Genomic DNA, 17,939 nt, shown 5'->3' with positions numbered 1-17,939 from the left:
ATATATATATATATATATATTATATATATATATATATATATATATATATGTCTAATGTCTTTAGCTTCATACGCTACCTTGTGCTAACTAGTTGTTTTCCTAACTTAGTTTAATTCGCTAGACTGAGCTATAATTGCCAATTGGCTTTAGCATCATATCGTCACTGTCCTGTGAAAAACATACTTGTCCACTTTTGTCATTTTTTTCAAATGTTCATGTTAATGGAATGCGTGTAACACGGAAACTCCATTAACGTAAAAATGTTTTAAAAAATTTTTAAATGGACATGAGTTTTTCACAGGACAGCAACGATATGCTACTTTGCACAAACTAGCTGTTGGCTGTGACATCATAATGCTAGGTTATGCTAACTACCTGCTGAATACAGCTTTATTTGCAGTGATTACTGGCTGTATCTTTATACGCTAACTAGATGTTGCACTTCATTCTATTCGCTACACAGAGCTAAAACAAGGTCCTGGATGGAGCTTCAACGTAGCCTACATTACGCAAACTAGCTAAACAAACAGACCCCCCCACACACACACACACAAGTTAAAAGCCGTGTTGTAAAGGTCCCATTCAGATCACAGTGCATCTAAGCCCCAGAGCCATGAGAAAACAGTTGGCACCTCAGCGCATCAGCCGGAGCGTGTACTTGAATAAGAGCTTGTTTTCTTTCCTCGTCCTCAGGCTTTTTGGGCTGATGCCGCGGCTCGACTTCTTACCACCGAGCCCACCGCAGGGGAGCTGGCTTCACAACAAGCAACAAATAAAGTCAAGGTAGCAACATAAAAAAAGAAAAGAAAAAAAAAGCACAAGGCTCTCTTTTCCTAATTGCATCTGAAGGGAATCCCTTGAAGTAGCAGTTGGCAGAGGCAGTGAGCTGGCAGACGCATGAAATGAGTGCAGTACGCGTAAGGCCTAGAAATACATCTCATTTACCCGCCTTTCCTGCAACTTCTGTCCCACAAAAATGAGGGCGCCGTTGGACGCCGCGGGACTTGTCTAATATAAGCGCAACATGTTGTTTTTTGCTTCACATCATTGGGAGTACATGAGCTCACTGCATATGGTCTGTAATATTCTAAGTCCCATCCATGCATTCTATTTACACGACTGCACTTTGCTTCACATACACCTCAGAGGTTTCGTCAGGCACCAGAACACTGAAGCTGCTCCTGAAAGTGGCCACTGGGCGACCTGCAGGCAGGAAATATATGTATTATTATTTTATTTTTTTTTTTAACAGCATGTCAGCTATGTCAGTATGGTATTATGCATAGTCTTTGTCATGTTGTTTTAGCACAGGTATACCATTTCATTGTGTCTAAACAGTAGGCTCTAGGGTACTTGCGGATGGCAGGAGGTGACTGACTACCGCTTGAAAAGTGAAAATCTAAATTAATCTATGGGAACCTTGAGGGGAAGAGGATAAATCGGGTGAATGTCCTAAATAGGTATGCAGAGAAAATTACAAGACTGCTGGCCTACAAGCCACTTCTAAAGGGACAGACTGGGAAACAAACATCTATCAATGTGTTTGTCGGATACATTTTCTCAACGGTATGTATAAAACGTTTGGTCGGGTTGTGCCTGATTAATGTAACAAAACATTATGGCTAGCCTGCTAGCTAACGTCAGCGCAAAATTGTGTTATCCATGTTATGTGTCTGTCATGTGCTCCATCTCCCCCTTTCTGACTGACAATTCATACATTAAAACTCTGGCAGTATAGAAGAAGTCTAAACTCATCGTTCATGCCATTTACTCTGTTTTCTCAATCGATCTACCTTGTTCAAATGATACAGAAGGCCTACAGGTTTACAGTATATTTGGCAATTTGAACACCCATTTCAGTTGAGTCCAAGTTATTTTTACTGTTTGGTCACAAGGGGCCAAATGCTAAGCGAGCGGTAAACCTGACTGACCTGTCCATGTTTTCTGTCCAGTCAGAGTGAAGCTGGTGCACTGTGAGTGCGAGTTGCAGATGTGTGCTGCCTCTTTGGCACTGTGGACGGACAGCATGCAGCTTTGCTGGCTGTAGGACGGCCAGCAATGGTAGTCGGTGTTCCCTGACGTCGTCATGCCTCGCGTCACGTTGTAATCTAAACACAACAACACGACACATTCTCATATAAGTGACGAAACAATGCCAAAGATGTTGCTGGAGTATGATTGATTATTCACTGAAAAATTCAGCAAAAATTTCCCAACATATTTGATTGTCTGTCCACTCATTCACTTTCTATAGCGCTTGGCCTCATTAGGGTCACAGTTGAGCTGGAGCCTATCACAAACAACTATTCACACGTACAGCATTCACACCTATGGACAAGTTAGTCTTCAATAAACCTAACAGGTATGTTTTTGGAATGTGGGAGGAAGCAAGATTATGCGGCGGGAGCCCAAGAAAACTTCGCAGGAAGGCCAAAGTTGTTTTTCAAATCCCGAGGGAGAAACACTAGTTCACCATGCTGCCTATTCGGTTCACTGTACTGTTCAAAATCTCAATGAACGAGTGAAAATACAAATTTAGAGCGACATGTGGTTCCCATTATGTCTTAGCATTAACATCAAACTAGCGGAGTAAAGGCTGCTCTATGTGCTTGTATTAAATACACAACATGTAATTCCCCTAATTTTATGTTTAGTCTAACATTAAACCTCAAATGAGAGTGGCATTAAACAGCTTCAAGCATACTTTTGATTGATGGATTATTATTTGACAAATTGCTGATAATTGTGAGTGAGTTGAGTTCACTGCCACCATAAAGTGCTCATATATCAAATTTGCGGTCACAAGTCAATGCAAAAAAAATGCTTGTATCTCAAGGCAAAGAATTCTCCACTACAATAAATAAATAAATAATAAAATTTGAAATCTAACGGTGCAGCCTGGTACCGGTCCGAGGACCACTGCCATAGCACCATGCTAAAATACATGCTATATTACAGTATAGTACATATATATAGTAGTACACTATATTTATGAGTATTTATTGGTGATAGTAGGTATTACCATTAATCAAAATATTTGGTAAATTGTATTTTGACATGATCAAGGTCAAAGGTCCTATCACAAACAAATTCTAGTTTGTTGTGATGTCCGCCATGTATTTTTAATTTTATTCTTTGCCTTCAAGTGGGACATGTCTGACTTTCATGCATTCTTCAGTGTGCTGTAGTTATGGAATATATGATGTACAAACTGTTTTACACAGAAATGCCAGCCAGACACTCTTGATAGTGTTTGCCGTTGTGGCTGTTTACAAAGTGAAACCTTCCTCCTCCCCTCTCATCAGGGGTGAGTTCTTATTTTACTGACGCTACATCTCATTAATAGCACTTTAAAAAAAACAAAAACAGCGGTATTATATTTAAAACATTGGTCAAACTTTAATGATGGCAACATTTTGCCTCTAGAGCAGATGAATTAAAAATACATTCATTTCAATGATAATAGTTACATATTAGAAACAGATTGTGTTCAACTGTGGTTCATTTCTGCGCAATGCACAAAAGTAAACTACAATCAAAATAAATGCTTGCCTTTGGTCCTTTTTAGTGGCCCTTCTTCACTCCCTTTACTCAACATATCGTTAGCCCACCGCAACTTTTGTAATTGCACCATGCCTCTCCAGAACATCTTGAGCGCTCCTCTCCCAGCGTGCCGCGCCACATTGAACGCATCACCCCGCTTCGACCCAAACATTTGCCTTACATTAATCATTCTAATTCTTCCAGTCAGGCGGCCTGTCTTAAATCATCTGCTCCACATTAGCCATGAGAAGCACACACACCAGCACATACGCGCACACACACGCACGCATGCATGCACACAGCCACAAGCTGAGTATGGGAGTTCATAGAGAGGATCACTAAATAGTAGGAGTTGTGTGTGTATTGTTGAGGGGGGGGGGAAACGCGAGGGTCAGCCTTCTGGGGATGAAGAGAGAAGGGGAAGAACAAGGAGTGTTCAGAGGATCTTTCCGCGGGTGGGAAGGAATGAGGCCTGTTGTGGAGGGAAAAGGTGGCCGACCTCAGCTGTTCGGGCACCAGAGACGTATGGATGAAAGCTCCCTTTGTGCTTGGGCGGGAAACGGCCGAACATATAGAAAAGCCGTCTTCCCTACCAACGCTACACTTTGAATGTCGTATTAGCCTCAGATGTGGATCTCATCTGTAGAGAATGTACTTTACATCTGAGAGCCATTTCAAAATAAGACTTATTACCTGTTGACACTCACTCTGTCTCTCTCGCTCATACTGGTTATTACACTGACATCATCCAGGCCTCTTTTTTTTTTTTTTTTTTTTTTTTGCAGAGTTGCATTTTTGCCAGGAAAACTGGGTATATTAATTGATAGTATATCTTGAAGCAAAATGAAATGCATCACTTGGCTACAACAAGCAAATGAGCTGTTGCTTCAGTCTCAACTAGTTTGCCGATAACACTAGTGAATAAATTGTTACTATACTTTTAAAAAGAAGTACTTTTCTAGATTATTTTGGGGCGCTGATTTCAAAACTGCACTAATTTGTCCTCGAGCACTTCAGGTTTTTCTAATAACAATACAATAATGATAATATCATTTGTAGTGTAGTCATTGTAATATTTATGAATTAATGGTTAGGTTAAAAAAAAGGTGGATTTTTTTTTCCTGAAACGGCATGGTAAACGTTTTTCTAGATCAAACTTATAAACAAAAAAGTTAAAATATCTAAAAATTCTGATGTGCTAGGAATAAAAAGGAAAGACATTTTTTAAATCATCGTCAAAAATAAAATTTGTGATACATAAAGCCATCTGTGATTAGAATTTGCTGTTGACCGGTGTAATCGAAAAAAATGTGAGCATTTTTTTTCTCACTTCTGATCAAATAATATTATTTTAGATTAATCCAGTCCCTCTCAAGGGTGTGTTTATAAGTGCTTGCCTGAAAATGTCCACAATTCATCTTTCAAGAACTCCAATTCGGACTTGTGCTGTTTCAAGCAAAGAAAACAAAAAAAAAAGGTTCATTTCAGTCAATGTTTTTGTGGCATTATTTGCCTTAATTTATGTTGGTGATAAATATCAAAATTAACATTGGATGGATGGATGTTTTGGTCAAAGTTAGTGGGCAATATCTGAATTGATAAATTGCCATTTCATATTTGTGTTCATTTGACATTCATACTCTGATGATGAAAAATAATAAATCTGAAGTGACTTACCAGTTACTCAGCGCTAGAGTAGTTTTTCCACAGAACACTTACGCTTACTCAAGTCATTATTTGGTGGACTACTTTTTACTTTTATTGAGTCATGAATGGATGCTCGGTAACATCCAGACTATGGCAACTATGTAAATGGAACTTCAGAACTTTCAAAGAGACATTTGCTATCCTGTTAAAAACACCTTAAAAATACAAATCCAATAATCATTTTTGATCGTAACCGAAAAATACAAATCTGTCCTTTTCCCATCCCTAATTAGGGTATTTACAAGTTGTCGTTAAACTTGATTCCGAAAATTTGCATAAAATGCATTGTGTTGACAAACACAATGGCCGCACCATTAGGTATACTTTATGATTTCCACAAGAGCTGTGTCAAAAATTCTTTAATTAAATATATCATATTGCTCCCTTTTGACTGACACTACATAACTGATTAGTGCATTGTATCACATTTAAATGTAATATTCCCCCACCCCAAAAAGTAATCAAATGATTAGAAACAACCCTCAGTAAGATGCAGGGCAGTTGTACACCATTGCAAACACATAGCACAATAATAAACTTCTGATTAAATGTCTAAACTAATACCTATTACAATATAGTCTTGGTAAAGGCAGGATTTTTGATTGAGCACCCTACTAAAAACATTATTATCATTATTATATGATATAGATCCCAGCCAATTGGCAAATAAAGGAAATAATAATAATGGAGATAAACATAAATACATATTTTAGAGTCTCCAATCAACCTAAAATACATGTTTTTTTGTTGGTTTTTTTTTTATGGGAGAAAGGTGGCGTACCCATGGATTCCAACACAGAATCCCAAAATGTTGATGTGCCGACCATTCATACACCATGTTTCTCCCTTTATGTACTTATTGATTAAAAGGAGAAAAAGTCTTGAGTTACTACAATAGTTTTTGGGAGTAAAAAAAAAAAAGAAATCACAGTAAACTGCATTATTTAGATTTGGGTTATTCTTTTCACGTATGTTTAAACCAGAAAAAGCAGCTTCACACAAGACCGCATTAGTGTTAAGTGAAAGTGGCCAACTGGATGTCATGTGACTGCTTGTGACCTTCTCACCTTACTCATGGAAACAACCTGCTCACTCCACTTTCCCACAGCTTACCCTATTATTTAAAAAAACCCAACTGAGCCCGCATATTAAGTCACTCCAGACAACCCTGGTGGCAAAAACTCCCACACAAAAATGTGAAATAATATACACATTTTTTAGGCTCTCTTATCACGCTCCCAATCAGCCATGCGGAGGCTTGACTTGTGGCACCTCCCTGCGAAGCTAAAACATTCCCTGCTGGTGTTAGCTTCGGCGCCCGTGGCCTCTTTCCCCTCAATCTGTGATTAAATTCACAAAGAGCTGCTATATAAACAGTCCGGCATCTGGGGGGGTGGGGGGTGGAAAAAATCTCACCACAGGAACGTAGCCAGTCTTTCTGTTATTAATATTTCATGGACTGCAAGGAAGGAGGGCTGGCAGTAGAGTTACTAAATGTTTACAGTTAGAGGATACAACAAAAAAAGGCTTTATATGGTGAAATAAAGCTGGGCAAAAAAAAAAAAAAAAAAGCAAGCACGACTTGAGTGGTTCTTATTTATTTAAAAATTGGCCAAACTTTCCATGTATCCCAAACCCGACAGACTCTCTGAGCCGGAGACACGCAGGATTAATCCCACTCTGTTGGTTTTGTCCTCTCATTCCAGCCGCCTAATAACCTGTCAAAACAACCCAAGCGAGCGAGAGACCACCGGACCCCTCCTCCCCCTTCCACACACCCACACGCACCTCTCCCAGCCTCCGAAACAAAATGAAAACAGAGGTGCAGACTGTGCCGCCTTTTCAAATAAGGCCCAGCATTGTGTCCGCCAAAGGTGGGGTCAGTGTAGCGTGTAAGAAGCGGGCTTACCTCGGAGTAAGGATGAAGGCAGCTTGTCCAGGTGCAGGCCAGACTGGTAGAAGTGCAGGATGTGCTCAAAAGCATCCAGCGTCTCGTTGATGTCGGCTTTCAGCTCACCTGCAAACGGACAATGCATTCAGCGCATGCGGGCAGAAAGCCATCAGTCCCTCTATGCATACAAAAGTATTTGGACACAAGGAGAAAGAAAATATGGACTTCTTCTCTCTTAAGAAGACTGTGTGATTCTCAGTGTGTCCGCAGGAATGTTTGTCCATTCATCCAGAAGAACATTTGTGAGGTGAAAGTTCACTGATGAGGGGGGCCAAACATTTGCAAGCATTTGGAAGCTGCAAGGGTAGAATTGTCAAAAATGTCTTGGTAAGATGAAGAATGAAGCTTCTCAGTTGCGGTTGAACCAATTACTGTAGTCGACTACTCAATAAATCGACTTTGCTACTCCGCATCAACGTTTTAAGCTTGAAGTTGACTAATCGCTAATATCATGTGTTTTTGGCAACTCGTCTTCCGATCGGCCATTCGATAGAGGACCTTTCCCAAATGCTCTATGGGGCAGCGAAATGTCCGTCGAAATGTCGGCAACACATCCTACATCCATCTGCACAGGTCCAAGAGAACGAAGAGAAAATAAGATGATTGTGGATGAAAATAGCAATTAGCCGTGCTAGCCTTGGGTAGTCCGATTGACGCTAGTCGTAAAATATTTATAGCAGGGATTGGCGGCAAAGAACGAGGGCAGACAGGCAAAGTGAAGCTCCATTTTAAAGTGTAAAGATGTAATTTCAATGACTGCTTATCATTTTTACTCTTTATAACAATATATACTATATCTGCACATGCACATGCAGCAATTTCTTGAAAGACAATATGCTTTTTTTCTAAATACATTAAAATAATATGTACCGGTAGTTTAAAATAATTTAGACAAAATTGAGGTTAGCATGTTGGCTTGGCCCTCGGCTAGTGTTCCAGTAAATTATGCTGGAATGTGGAGGAAGCTTAAAGGATTCAAAAGTGTGAGGCTGACATGCTAACAACAAGCCCACAGTGCTGTTACAGGCACACAGGATATGTTCTTTACCCCAAAACGACAATTATGAATCCAATGTATTCCCCCGTGGGATGTACTGTACCAAATTGAAAGGTGTGTCTTAATAAATATCTTTTGTACACCATGTATTCCTCACAACTTGTATTCATTAGCTTGTCACCTGTCAGCTTGCTGTGGAGCGTATTAAATAAAGCACTTACATCAGGGACTTGTCATGACAAGACCACAATAACACAATGATTTACTCCCTGTGTGATCTTGTGAAGTTATAGCAACGCCGTGTTAAGGCGGCGCACTTTTGCTCACCCGTGACGTTCATGATGCGCTCCACCAGGTGTGTGAGGCCGGGCGGGGCCTGGTGAGGCAGCAGGTAGGTGAAAAAGTACCTGGGAGGCATATGAAGAAAAAGATGAAAAGAGCACATCCATAATTGAACTTGACTTGAAACCATAAAGCTGTCAAGGATCTTAAGGGCTGATCAAACACGACAGGACTCGCTTTTCACCGCTTTATGAATCACGCCCGTTAACCACAAATCTGCAGCTCCTGTACGCCTTGACTAGCAACATTGTGTCAACACAGCCTCTATTCCAGCACTCGTGGTGGGTAGAAACAAAGTACTAATACTTTATCATTCTACTCAAGAAGAATTTTCAGATATCTGTACTTGCTGCTGTCAGACTGTTTAACATGAACATTGGGTAGTCTCTACAAACTGGCAGACATTAGTGCAATCGTGCAGTCCTGCACTTGAGCTTATATTTTGCAATACTCAACATTCCCCACTACTGCATTTGTATTTTTATCCAATTCTGTTCCTTATATTTCACTGCAGCACTGTCACTTACAGTATTTTTTCCTCTGTACTATGTACAGGCTAAAATGAGTGTTTCTTCATACTTTATTTGTAGATGTATGTTGGTGTGTATATACATGTGTATATACACAGTATATACACATGGTTACTGCGTATACTTACATAGGTTTGATTCTGAATGTTTGCTGTTAATGTCAGACATTAACGGCTACATTATGCCACCGTCTCTGTGTGACCTATATCTTTGCTGCTGTAACGCTGAAAATGTTCCCACTGTGGGATTAATAAAGGCCTTCTTATCTTATCTTATCTTAACTTGAGTATTTATTTTTCTGACACCTTTTTACTTTTACACCCTATGTTGATGAAACAGATCTGTACTGTCTACTCATTATTTTGTTAAATTAAGCTTTTTTTTTTTTTTTTTCAAAACCATAGAAGTAAAGCCTAGTACAATTCAGATTTTGATTGATTCATTGACTGATTGATATTGGGGATGGTGCATATATGGTGGAAGAAACAAGGACAGCAGCCACATGGAGTAATATGAACCGTGATGCATTAGGGATAATGATGACACATATATGGAGAAGCAAGACCTTTTACTAGTTTTTTTTTTTTATATACAAGTATCTATAGTCCTACTTAAGTGCAGAGTGTGAGTACTTCTAGTTACCTATAAGCATTGTAAATATTCATCTTCTCATTGAGGCCTTCACAGACTCCGCGGGACGAGCAGGACAGGGTGAAATTTCGGTGCGGAAACTGCAGGGAGCAGTCGGCGTGTTGGCCGCAGGGCGTGTCGGCCGCGCTGGCGTCGTCCAGGTCGGTGAGCTTGAGCTCGCCCGACACCATGACAAACTGGCGGGGCTGAAAGTCCAGCAGAGCCACCGATCCCAGTGGAGAGCGCGACAGGAAATGGAGGAGCCGAACCAGGTCCAGACACACCTGGACGGACACAAGACAAAAGCTTTCTGATTATCTGGTTCACTGTTTGTTTAGCCACAGAGAAGTCATCTTGTTAAGATAGTCTAATGGGATTAAGCAGACATTTGTTTATTGACATTAAAAAGCAATTTACTCTAAGCCACACCACCCCCCTTATACATTAAATCTCATTTTGTCTTTTATAAAAATCTCTATTCTGTATTAATTCATGATTCACTTTGCAATGGTATTCATTGTGAACTCCTGCTATTCGCCCTAAGCGCATAGAAAAATCAGCAAGTAACTCACACCCCTGAAAAGGTTTATAATTAATTGCCTATAGATGTTAGAAGATAGCAGCAGCAAAGCGCTACTTATTTCTAAATGAAATTGCTCAACTCACGTCACTATTCCTCGTGGCAACAGAATGCCATCAGATGATGCCAAAGCAATTCTGTTACTGCATTGACCTGAGTGAAAAGTAGTGAATAAATACAAAAACAATTGCGAATAATGTTGGATAGTTCTCCAGAAAATCAAATAGTTTAATTTGCGAATGCCGAACTGCAAAATATGTGAGGTATTCCTGTATATGTTACCCTATGAATAATTCGCAGGCTTTTCAAATTAATTATCATGAAAAAAAATGGTGTGTTGAATTTACTAAATTGTATTTCATCAAGCGGTTGCACAAAATAAAAGCATTTGGATCCAAACACATTTTCGGGGTAATAGTCAACTTATAAAATATATCTGGATCCAAATAACCTTATTTCATGCAACTACTTGACGAAATGAAATTGAGTAAATTCAACACACCATTTTTTTCAGTGTACCCTATTTGGTGGGTGGGATTAAAAACATTGTTTGGGTAGGGAAAAATGAATCAAATAAAATAATAACAATACATTTTTGGTTTTAACTCTCAAACATTAATTCATTACAGGAAAAAAAAAGTTATCAAAACATTCAGTACTTGATATAATGAATGATTACCAGAAAAAGATTTTCAAATGGCTCTAAATTCTTTCTAAAAATATAGAACAAAATTCTAAATTCATCCAAATGTTCTAGTAGTTGAAAGACAATCAACACTTTTGGGATCAGTCTCGGGACACAAAACTAGCATGGACTGGTAAAGTCAAAGTTTATTACATTTTCAGGAAGTTATTACATTATCGGCCACAAAGTCCTTCAGTGTATTTGTTATTCTCTGAAGATTTATGCACTAGATAACAGGGTTAAAAATATGTGTGCGTATTTTAAGAAAATATAAAAAAACCCTAAAAATTAAGCCAGAAAAACATGATCATTTGCTTTTGTAAGTCAGCCAAGCTACTTTCATACACTCAATGTTGTAATAAAGTTCCATTATCTTCAGTATGTTTTCTCAAGGCTCAAAAACAAAAACAGGAAGGCTGCAAAGAGCAAAATGAAGGCATCAGCTGCATACTGACAAACCATGAAATGAGCGTGTGTGTGTGTGTGGGGGGGGGGGGGGGATGTGCGTGTGTGTGTGACAGTACAAGTATACTGCAGCTAGTGTTGGGTACTGTAAAGCTCCGTTGGACGTCACTGACACAGTAAAAACGGCAGTGGGTGAAACCAGACACCGCTGGATGACTGTAGCCCTCACACATGTAGCTGACACTGAGCAGGCTGCGCAGCACCGGGGGGACTTTTCTAACGCCTATTTAGCTGAGGAAACGGAGGGTACATTCGCCAGCAGCAAACATGAAAAAAATGGAACGTTTTTTTTAAGAGTTTTGCGTGAAACAATCCCAGTTGACGTGGATCTGCAAAACTGACAGTAAACACGGGAGTGACAGGACAATGGTTGTCACTTTGTACACAAATACTTCCCAGGTCTTGACCAAAAGCGTATTTTGAGTATCAATGTATGTAAATGTTTCTTTTTATTTGGAAAAAAGACATTATTTTTTTATCTCCATGTTAAGATCTCATGTTTAATGCTTCCAGACTCTAAAGCATTGCTTCTGTGTAAGCTACATTCAAACCACAATGGCCCTGTAAAAAAAAAAAAAAAAAAAAAGGGGGGACTTTTTAGTTGTAGTGACGTACACTGTTGTTGTCAACATGAAAATGTTGGAATATTCGAAGCAGGCTAGTACTTGGCAATGCCACTGTAAAAAAAACACTGCCATTCCAGACAAACCCACCTGTTGAATATAAATAAATTTGACATATTTAAATTTGACATATTCAAATAATGTGACACAGATGGGCAAAAGCATTGCACAGATATACACACCAGAACAAAAAAAAGCATGGTGGTTTAAGATTTTTTTTGCCGTTGTCAAGTACTCAATCACGATCCAGACTAAAGCATTGACACGTAGATTTTTATAAGTTGTTAGGTGTAGATGTACATGACAATGATTTAGTAAAACCTGAATGTTGTTTGAACTACCGATGACCATGTTGCCAAAACAATGCCAAAATGACACAAAATGCTGTAATATTCATAATTAGGGCCCCTCCAAAATGAGCGTAATGCACCAGAAACGTGTGTGTAAATGCATATGGTTAAGACTCTCTGTAACTTCCACTAATAACCCCAGCTAAACATACATCCTACCTGACATACAAATCTTATCTCTCAGTTGAGTTATACTGTATAACTTCAACATACCTCCTTGACACCAATTACTACTTTCCTATTTAGCCAGGGCTATGGTGCCATCTTGTGGCGTCTTAGGGTGTTATCAAAAGAGCAGGAAGAAGGTGGGATTTTTCAGCATTAACCAGGAAGAAATGGGAACAGGTGAATTCATGAATGAGCCAAATTTGTACTCTCCTTTTCCTATGTCGGAGTATGTGAATTTAATTTCATTCTTGGTTCCCTCCAAACCACGACTGGATTTCTGTATGGGGTCACAGTTGTTTCCTGACATGATTCGCGTTGCCACCTTTTCCAGTGAACATGCAACTTTGTCAAAACAATGCAATAACAACTGAAAATGTTAGATTGGTCACTTTGTAAAGAAACACCAATCCAATGCTTCCAAACCACAAAAAGTCATTAACGTCTTGTTTTCCACATTTCACATGCATAAAGACACGTGGAAAGATTGAGAATTATGTAGGCCCTGATTGTGGCTATATAGCGTTAAACTGTTTTTCACCATTTTAGTTTATCAGACTTTTTGGGGATGTGGCTAAATCTGTGCAGAATGAGTCCCTTAGGCCCCAGTATGAGTCACCCCACCCTCATTATATAAGAACTTGAGAGCCGTCATTTTTTTTTTTTTCATGCAACTGCGTTGTTCAGGTTACCTCACTAGCTAGCTATAGCTAGCGATAGTCCGCTGGCATAGTGGCTTTAGAGTGCCTCATTGTCTGCCTTGAGTGTTCGCATATCACTCAGATAAAGGTGGAAGAGGAATACAGGCAAAGCAAGTCTGACATCACAGTCAGCAAGTGGACTGGGGCTTCGGGCTGGGGTCACTGCTGTAGAGCGCCTTGTTGTTGCGCTGTAGAAAAGTCTGAGATTATATCCAACCACTGGCGATTTTAAGATGATTTTGAAGTCTTATTTTATACACGAGGGGATTATTTTTTTCTCATTTAAATATGGCAGGGTTGTAATGACTATCTTCTCTGTGGTGAGTCAATTTTAGAAGACATTTATTTTCACTTTAGAGAGACTTAAAGGAAAGTCAACCCAAACATATTTTTTTCAAGAATATGTTCTCCGCAAGCCCACTTTTTGTAACAAGGCATTCTGATAAATATTGCGTTTGTGGAATATGTGTTAATCCACCCATTTTTAGCCAGCTCTGGGGTCGTTACCTGAGCCCTGAGTGGTTGTGATGTCATGTTCAGTCGACAGAAGTGACAAAATGGCCGCCCGCTCAGATGGCTAAAAAGGGGTGGATTTAACTGCTTATTCTCATATTACAAAAACGCAATATTAATCACAATGCCGTGTTTCGACTAGTGGGCCTGCTGAGAACATCTTGAACAATCTTGAAAAAAATGTGTTTGGGTTGATTTCCCCTTCAAACTGTTTCTTGGGTTTATATAATCAGTCAAACAATTATGTTATTTTGAAAACACAGTTTGCATTTTCAACCTTTGAAAAACTATTGTCATCAGCACCACTTCCATGCGTTTTCTGTTCAAAATGACGTTCCGTAAATGAGGTCTTTGGTCTTAAAATACTTTTCATTACGTGTTATAATCCAAAATCAATACCAGTGCTCGCTCTGAGTGTTCCCCCCTCCTCAGCCTCTCTTTTTATTTCAAACACAGCAGCACACACTCCCACACTTGGATCCCTGCAGTGTAAATTCGGCCTCTGTCGACTCCCACTGTGAGCATACCTGCGATGGGGGTTGAGCTAAAACTGTGTGTGTGTGTGTGTGTGTGTGTGGGTGTGCGTGTGTGTGTATGCTGAGATGACATTCCTAGCCTGCAGTGGATTAACTCCCGGTCCCATCTCCATTCCAAGCCCCGCCAGATCAAATACACTGAGGGACAGATGTCAGCGCTCCTAGAGTTTCACCCTTCATCTGGAGGGCTGGGCACGCGTTCATGCAAATACGGTCACCAGGAGGCGCTCGGCCAACTGGACTGCGGTTAGGCAACAAAGTACGGTAAGAGCATCAAGAGCTTACCCTGAAGCGGTCCTCCCAGGGGCTCTGGAGCAGCTGGAGCATCTGGAGAGGGTTCCCCTGCTCCAGGATGACGGTCACCCGCCCTCCTGCATCTCCGGCACAGTGACCACGCAACTGTTGAAACCACATTCAAACATCAGGAGATGACGGAGCACTTTGTCATATTTGGGGATTTGGGGAAACTAAAAGCCGGTTTAAGTGTGGCGGGAATGAGCGGATGGCAAGCGAGCACAGAGGCACATTGTCTGCCCCGGAAAAAAACGTCACCCTAAAGGCTTGGAGGGGTCAATGGATTTAATTTAATTAGATGGTAAAGTCCTGCACAGCAACTGGGATTGTCAGCTGGCAGGCCCAGTGTGAGACAAAAGGATGATGCGGGCTAATAATATGATGGTGAGTGCCTGTTGGATTTTTTTTTGTTCAGTTGTTGAGAATTTGTGAAAACACCAATGTCATCCAAGAATGGACCTTACTTTGTTGTGCATGCTCAAACAAAAGTAGAAAAAAAAACTTCCATACTGTTCCTCACAATTTGCAGAAAAGTTATCTAAAATGTCTCGGGGGGAAAAAAAATCTAACCCGAAAAGAGCCAGCTGTGACCTCAAAAACAACCAGGTTTGGTAACATAAGCCAGTGTTAAAAACGGAGCATCCACATATCAGTAAGCTATTTCTCATAGTACTTTGTGATTTCATCGGGTTTTTCTGGATTCTCTGTAATTAATTGTGCATTTTACATTCTGCTGGTTGGTTGGTTGGTTGGTTTTATTGGAGTTTGTCCTTCCTACACTGTGTCATACATGTTTTTAATACATTCAAATCACATAATATTTAAAGCAGTTTGTGACTTTGCCTAAAGGTACTATAGAAATGCATTGTTCTAACGTGAAGTGTCCTATAACAACTCTTGTTGACATAATGTACACAAAACTTTGGGTCACTTAAAGTTAATGTGTTGCTTTTCCGTCATTCAAGTTGCAAAAATGTAATGAAAATTAACTGTTTTACACAATTCTGTTTTATTTTGCATGTTCAATATTTAAAACACTTTGTAACCATTGTCAATGAGCTACTTGTTCATAAAATGGCCTATAAATATTTGCTCTACAAAACAGGTTTCTGAACAACATTTGAGCCTTCTCAATCAAAAGCTTTCAATTTCTCTATTCATTCACACAAATTAACAATTGTTTTGTATGTTTTCTGCTATTCACATTTATCTCTTTCATTTTGGCATTCAATACCTTTCTCTTCAAGCACTTTGTGAAAAGCCAACCATCAATTTTGTTCTATGAAAAAATTAATAGATTAGATGAATAAATGTTAAAGAGTGCCGTGATAAGATTTGTATTGATGCAATGGTTTTAGTAACTTGGGGTCATTTAAAGTTAAGGTGTGGATTCAAAGTCCTTATGCCTCCATTCAAAGTTGCAAAAAAATGTGCAAACTCTTTTATACACGTCATGCCCCCCCACCCTTTTTGGGGGGGCATTTTGCATTTCGCTTTACTTGTGCAGTGGGGCACTTGACACTATGAAAAGTGCACTACAAATGCATTTTACTTAAAAGTGTGCCAAAAGAAAAAAAATCTTTCAGGGATTCAGGGAATAGCTTTGGATCACATTTATTCATTAAAATGCAAAAACTATTTTGTATCCTCATTTGAAGAACTTTGTGGCCTTTGAAAAGTAATGTAAAATTACATTTTACCTGCTTTTGCATAACTTTTGTGTCATTGTAATTGGGTGGATGTTTATGGTGTATTCGTCCATTAAAAATGTAAATTTGTGATACATTTCTTGCTGTTTTCTCATTTTTAGCCGTTTTGCATTACCTGTCCTGTGAAGCATTTTGCGAGCATAGTCTATGAAAAGTGCAGTATGAAAACATTATGTGCACGTCACAGGATTTTTATCTACTGAATCTTGTTGTTTTTTTTCAATGTACATGGACTGCCAGAATAAAAGGTTCATTGCCATAGTTTTTTTTAATTTATTTTGTTTGTTTGTTTGTTTTCCCAACTGTATATATTTTGCATGATTGTGTGTCATTTCATGGTAAATGGCAGTTTCCAATCAGATTCATTCTATTCTGTGGATTCTGCAACTTTTCTTTAAAGCACTTTGTAGGTGAAAAATAGTGTAGAAATACTCGATTATATAACTTCCGGGGACATTAAAGTAAGGTCTGGATTACATATACACAACCTATATGAGAGTATTTATTACGACAAGCCATGCAAATCTAAAAACCAAAACATTTAACTTACAAATGCTCATAATATATAACAAAAACCCTTTGCATTATATGTTTTTACAAATGTCGCTAGGGGAGGATATTATCATTGAAATGCCCCCTGATAAGCCTTAAATAAAAAAGACTGTAAAGTCAATTCAAATGCATGAGGACGTCTTCCAAGGGAGATAATAACAACAACAATAATAACGAATGTGCACCTTGATGATGTTGGGATGCCGCAGCCTGTGCAGGAGGACAACTTCTTTGCTGAGCTTGTAGGAGACCAGCTGACGGCATCCGTGGGGGTCCTTGAAGCCCTCCACGCACTTGCCCATGTCGATGCCGTGCTCGTTGACCATCTTGAGCGCCACCGGCTCCCCTCCGGCCAGCGTCACCTTCACCACCAGCTTGGTGTACCCGGAGCCGAGCACCTCCAGCGGCTGCATGTCCCGAAGAGCTCCGCAACCCAGCGGAGTCCCGCTGCTGGGGGAGCCACGCGTCAGCTCGCCCCACAGATTAGAATCCCAGTTGGAGAAAGGCTCCTTGTCGCGCCCGGGGGGAAGCAAGGGGATGATTTCTCGGCGTCTTTGCGCGAGTTGGTGGCTCAACGCCGATTGGAGAGAAGCCGACTCTTCATCCAGTTGCTCGTGGCCACTTCCGAGGTGGCGCACGCTGCCGAGGAGCAAGCACACCAGGAAGGACAAGACCGCCACTGACAGCACGGCGGCCGCGCGTAACGACTTGCCCACGGCGGCGGGCATGTTCCACGGCCAGTACGAGGAGGAGGACTGGTGGTAACGACAAGCAGAGGGTGGAAAGGAGAAGTGATCAGCTCCTTCTACCACCTCCTCATCCTCCTCCTCCTCGTGGAAACTCCCACTGGAGGTGTGTCCTGTCCGCGCGTAACTTTACACCCGGCAGGCCAGCCAGCAGGAGTTCTCGTCAGCACCACATCACGTCAGCACCACATCATCTGCAGCATATTTCAATGCAAACCCTGAGACATGCTACACAGATTTGATGATGAAACAGAAGACTAGTGCAGCTAAGATGCAGTAATACTGGTTGGTGTCCGCAGAGGATAAAGAGTATATGCCTG

The 17,939-nt window shown here is 40.2% G+C and overlaps 1 protein-coding gene across 1 annotated transcript; it reads right to left on the bottom strand.

Annotated features, from left to right (window-relative positions):
* Window positions 1-1,063: 1,063 nt before the first annotated feature.
* On the bottom strand, window positions 1,064-17,685 carry pkdccb (protein kinase domain containing, cytoplasmic b). Its single transcript, XM_086049662.1, has 7 exons — window positions 17,059-17,685; window positions 14,604-14,717; window positions 9,713-9,984; window positions 8,526-8,605; window positions 7,160-7,267; window positions 1,932-2,108; window positions 1,064-1,203 (listed from the first exon to the last, which is right to left on the bottom strand). The coding sequence occupies exons 1-7, from the start codon at window positions 17,599-17,601 to the stop codon at window positions 1,112-1,114; spliced, it is 1,386 nt and encodes a 461-aa protein (XP_085905788.1). The 5' UTR covers window positions 17,602-17,685; the 3' UTR covers window positions 1,064-1,111.
* Window positions 17,686-17,939: the final 254 nt, after the last annotated feature.

The sequence above is a fragment of the Filicampus tigris genome, chromosome 13 (assembly GCF_054856515.1).
Source record: "Filicampus tigris isolate MCC_2025a chromosome 13, RoL_Ftig_1.0, whole genome shotgun sequence".
NCBI lineage: Eukaryota > Metazoa > Chordata > Actinopteri > Syngnathiformes > Syngnathidae > Filicampus > Filicampus tigris.
Note: the sequence above shows the minus strand (reverse complement) of the source record. Positions and strands in the feature narration are given on the sequence as shown.

What these genes read in the sequence shown, in the direction of transcription:
- pkdccb (XM_086049662.1), bottom strand. Translation starts at nt 17,601, where the DNA reads ATGCCCGCCGCCGTGGGCAAGTCGTTACGCGCGGCCGCCGTGCTGTCA. An exon ending in GGCATCCCAACATCATCAAG is followed by an intron (nt 14,718 to 17,058) that starts GTGCACATTCGT and finishes TGGTTTCAACAG; the next exon opens with TTGCGTGGTCACTGTGCCGG. An exon ending in GCCTTCATCCTTACTCCGAG is followed by an intron (nt 2,109 to 7,159) that starts GTAAGCCCGCTT and finishes TGTTGTGTTTAG; the next exon opens with ATTACAACGTGACGCGAGGC.